We start from the raw sequence: 4,921 nt of genomic DNA on the forward strand, positions 1-4,921 counted from the left end.
CCGCCCCCTGACCCCCCCCCCCCACTCCCATTGGTAATACCCAGGGAGACAGGCTCCAAAGCCTCGGTGTCCTCCGGGCCTGCCCAGGTGCTGCCCTCCAGGTAGATGAATCCATAGAGAGCACCGTCGCCCGCCATGGTCAAAGTCCACCTACTAGCTGCCCCACCATGCACTGCGCGCGGAGGGCCTCCCAGGGGCATGCTGGGAGGAGGGGCAAGCGGGAGGCTGTTCAGAGAGCGGAAGGGGGCGCAGGATGCCGTCTAGGGTCGTAGTCCAAAGCCGGGCTGGGTGGGTCTGGACTGAGCAGGGACCGCTGGCTGCAGCCGCTTGTTGGCCTCCCTGGCCCAGGTGTCGGCTGCTTGCCCAGACTAGGTGCGTGGCCTATCAGTGCCACCTCCCTCCGCCCCCAGGTGCCTCAGCCTCAAGGAAACCTCGCAGAAAGGAACCAGATGCACCCTCTAAGTAAGCCTGCCTCAGCTCTCAAAGCTTGGCTGATTTTTCTGGCCGCCCTGTATGCGCACCCTTCCCTGTTTTCCAAACTGTCCCTTGTGAGTCTCTGGAGGTGACATTCCCAACTTCCCATCAGGCAGGCAGAAGGCACCCAGTACTCCTTTTCTAAGTGGTTGGTTTTTGTTTGTTTGTTTGTTTTCCCCTCCCTCCAGACAGTCTGGTAGCTGCGACAGTGGTTGGAGGCCTCAGGGCAAATGGGAAGCTAACATCTTGGTTCAAAGAAGCCAAGTTGGTGGTGAAATGACTGGCAGCAGTGCTGGCCTGGTGTCTGGTGATGGAGGTCAAGTGTCGTCACTGACCCAGACTAGTGGGGTATTTGGGCTATTCACTGACCATACCTGGTTTTGTAAGGACTACCTACCAACCTTATCTGGTTAAATAGTCTATAATTTCATTTCTCTTGTTTGCAGCAAAGAATGCTGAATGATGAATCCTCCTTCGTCTGATACATCATCCTCTTGCCATCGGTATGAGACTTAATTTACCTTCTCTAAGCCAACAATTACTCAGCAGGTGCTGCTCTGAGGATTCTGCATTACCCAAGGAGATTGATTGACAGGTAAAGCTGATGACAATTTCTGAGGCAAAGTCCACTCTTCTTTCGAACAGAATGTGAAAATAGGACATCACCTCATCTAGGAACCTGGACTATCTAAGCGAGCCAAGCAGCTCAGTCCCACAGTCTACAAGGCTGTGCGTAGGCCAATGCCAATGGCACAACTGACAAAGGCAGCAGGAGGTCAAAGCCTTATGGCAGCGGTTCTCAACCTGTGGGTCGCGACCCCTTTGGGGGTCGAACAACCCTTTCACAGGGGTCGCCTAAGACCATTGGAAAACACATATATAATTACATATTGTTTTTGTGATTAATCACTATGCTTTAATTATGTTCAATTTGTAACAATGAAAATACATCCTGCATATCAGATATTTACATTACGATTCATAACAGTAGCAAAATTACAGTTATGAAGTAGCAACGAAAATAATTTTTTGGTTGAGGGTCACCACAACATGAGGAACTGTATTAAAGGGTCGCAGCATTAGGAAGGTTGAGAACCACTGCCTTATGGGGTCACATAGCTCCTCAGACACCCTATGATATGTATCATGTTCAGGATCAAGATAAGGAGCCACAAGAAAAATCTGAAAACCCAGTAACATTGCCTATTATAGTGATGGCCCTTCAGTGAGAAGCCTCGGAAAAGTACACTTAAGTCAGATGCTTAATTTTGTCAGAAAATGGCAGCTACAGAGCTCATCGTTTTTCCCTTTCTGCCTTGGCTGCCAGGAATTTCCAAGCTAATTTTGTTGTTGTTAATCCTTGCTCGAGGACCTTTTTTTCCATTAATTTTTAGAGCGAGTGGAAGGGAAGGGGAGAGACAGAGAAACATCGATGTGAGAGAGACACATCAACTGGTTGCCTCTCGCATGCACCCCGACCAGGGCCAGGGATCAAGCCTGCAACTGAGGTACATTCCCTTGACCTGAATTGAGCCTGTGACCCTTCAGTCCACAGGCTGACACTCTATCCACTGAGCTAAACCATCCAGGGTTCTCCAAGCTAAATTTATTCTTTAGTTGCAGTCACCATCTGCGTTATCTCAGAGCCCTTACCCCATTCCTCTGCATAGTTTTGATTTTTCTGAGGATAAGTCCTTGGGGGAGACACTAAGGGGAGGAGCCTGCAAGGAGGGGGGTGACATATCTCTTCTGATCCTTTGTGAAGTTTGAAATAAATTCTAAATTATTCTAACATCATTCACTGCAGTCTGCCCTAGCATTGTAGCCTTGTCTCTGAGGAGACTGAACTCTTGTCCAGAGAGTATCCAGAAAACACAGAGTCAGGCACAAAGCAGTTCCCCAAAACTGGCTGTGGATGGTCCTCCAAGACCTAGCAGATCCCTTGTCCCTTCAGCCATGACTCCAGGGCACCTCAGAGCCCTTCCAAGGGTTGCCTCGAGGCCTCACAGCAACCCTCCATGAACTGTCATTTACCCCCTTTTAGCAGCAACAAAGTAAGCTCAGAGAGATTCAGAGGCAAGGTCACCCCATAAGAAGGGCTAAACTTGGGTCCCAGGATTCACCAGAACCAGGCAGGAGCTGAGCTACAGGCTCCCCAAATCCTAGTCTAGGCCCCAGTCCATCCTAGGATGCACCCCAGGGGCAGTACAAGATTTTAACTGGAGAAGTGTCTGGGGTTTGCAATTCGGCCAAGGTGCACATACCCAGGGCTCTTGGTGTTGAGATGGCTGGCAGGCTGGCTTGGATTCCTGACCCTCCCTCTCTGTGACTAAGGGCAACTTGCTTACCCTCTCTGTTGTTTGGCATCCTCTTCTGTTAAGTAGAGACCATAACACCCACTCTTCTAACTGCCCAGACGCATCAGAAAAGGGACAGTCTGGTGCCAGACACCCAGCAGGCATTTCTTAGAACTCCCTAAAGCCTCATTATAAGGACAGCTCCCGTGAGACTATGGGAATATGTGTATGTGTGTGTGGGGTGCTCTAAGCAAGTGTCTGGGTGTCTGTACTGCCCTCAGCTATTCCAAAAATTCCACGGCAGGTCTGGGCATGCCTGCCAGACTGAAGCTGCTCAGATACCACCTGAAATCCTCAGGGAGCCAGAGCATGGCATGGGCCTGGGGCTGCCTGTGAAGTACACACACATACGTATTCCTGACTGCAGCTGCGAATGCACCAGCTGCAGATGGGTATCCAGGTGACACCTCTGATCCCTGTGCTCCCAGGCATCTGCCAGGGGTACTAGAACCTCTACACACAGCCCTTAGAGCAGAGGTATGGGCCTTTAGAGATTCAAGTGCCAGGCTGGGGGTACCCCTGAGATGGACCTGAGGCTTTTTGTGCCCCCAACCCTTTGCAGTCCCCACCAAGAGGGGTCATAATCACTCACCAGGGCGCAGAGTGTCCCCCATACCGCATACACAGCCAAGGAATGAGAGGAGGAAGGGTGATGTGGGAGGGGCTGGCCCAGCCTGGAGGGACCTGGCAGGACTCAGCCAATGTGACTCCAGGTCCCTCCAGTCACCCTGTGAGAGGCCAAGGCGGGGCCAGAGGCTAGGCTCAGCTTTGCCTGCCCGCTGGTCCAGGCTGATCCTAGGGATGCGGCCCAGAGCAGCCTTTGGGAGGGAAAGCCTCCCAGAACTAAAGGGAGCAGGGATGTTGGCTCCTGCTCTGACCACTGGAACAAAGCTAGGGGCAGGGCAGGGCACCAGGGTTGGGGGCTGGGGTGTGTGCACCAACATGACTGTCAAGCCTGTCAAATCCCATGATGTCCAGCAGCCCATGCCACTGGTCCGTGCCGTCTCCCTACACGGCAATCAGGTGACTCACATACAGCCATCCCCCACACCAGGTATGGATCATCTCAGTCATGTCACCATCACGGACAATCCAAGAGCTAGGTCAAAATCACATCACCTAACACATGCCACCGACACACATGTTCTCTGCATACCTCCATATGGTCGGTCACAGACACAGGCATTTGTCATCAGTCATATCTGACACCCCTGCAGGAAAGTGGTCCTGAGAACGTGCTACCCTGGCCCTGCCTTCACCCTGTGATGCCACACAGCTACACACTTGCACAAGCATAATGACACATGGATATGCCACTATACATGCAGACACATGTTCCCAGCAGTGTTCATACTCCAAGGGTGGGCCCTGGCAAGGACAGCCATCTGGGGGCCTCCGGGAAGCAAATGGAGAGGCAGGCACCTGGGAGGGGCTCACCTCAGGCCCAGTTCTAATACCGAGGCTAAGAGTTAGGGAGCTGGCGGCCCCAACTCCGGGTTTGAATCCCCTGGTGCAAATTGTGTAACGGCTCTGTCTCAGTCACTCTGTCCTAAGTGCGAGTAACAGGACCGATCCCTTGGAGGGGAAAGCGGTCGGATGAAGCGAGTTAACTCACGTAAAGCACCTAGACCAGCCTGGTTCCGGGTGAGGGCTCCCGGATGCCCGCTGTACCTGCAGATCTAAGCGGGTCCGCACGAGTGCACTCACAGGCAGCGGGGGACAGGCCCCCTGCGCAGGCACACCCCTCTCCCGCAGGCCGAGTTCAGGGAGGCACAGGGACAGCCGAGGGCAGGGGCGTCTCAGTGTCAGAGGCGCTGAGCACCAACGGGGAGGCGAAGCGAGAGGAGGCTGGAGGCGACCACAGAAGGCGAAGGGATGGGGGCGCGGGCAGCGGCGATCCCAGCTAGGAAGAGCCAGAGATGGAGGCTCCTCGCCGTTATTCACGCGCCTCGGGGCCCCGAAGGCCTAGCCTCTTGTTAGTCGGCCACGTCTGCAGCCCCCGCCCGTGGCCAGCAAGGGAGGAGCTGGGTGGGGAGGGCGTCCCGACAGCGGGCGGGCCGGGGCCCAGGAAAATCGTGTCTGCGCTCGCG

General features: G+C 53.9%; 1 protein-coding gene across 2 annotated transcripts in view; it reads right to left on the reverse strand.

Annotated features, from left to right (window-relative positions):
* SLC12A4 (solute carrier family 12 (potassium/chloride transporter), member 4) overlaps positions 1-3,464 on the reverse strand; it is a 21,239-nt gene extending 17,775 nt beyond the window's left edge. For both annotated transcript variants that reach the window (XM_005876424.2, XM_005876425.2), the window contains exon 1: positions 3,424-3,464. In XM_005876424.2, the coding sequence (XP_005876486.1) occupies positions 3,424-3,445 (22 nt within the window). In that variant the 5' untranslated portion in view covers positions 3,446-3,464. The remainder of the gene's footprint in view (positions 1-3,423) is intronic.
* Positions 3,465-4,921: the final 1,457 nt, after the last annotated feature.

The sequence above is a fragment of the Myotis brandtii genome, unplaced genomic scaffold (genome assembly GCF_000412655.1).
Source record: "Myotis brandtii unplaced genomic scaffold, ASM41265v1 scaffold486, whole genome shotgun sequence".
Lineage (NCBI taxonomy): Eukaryota > Metazoa > Chordata > Mammalia > Chiroptera > Vespertilionidae > Myotis > Myotis brandtii.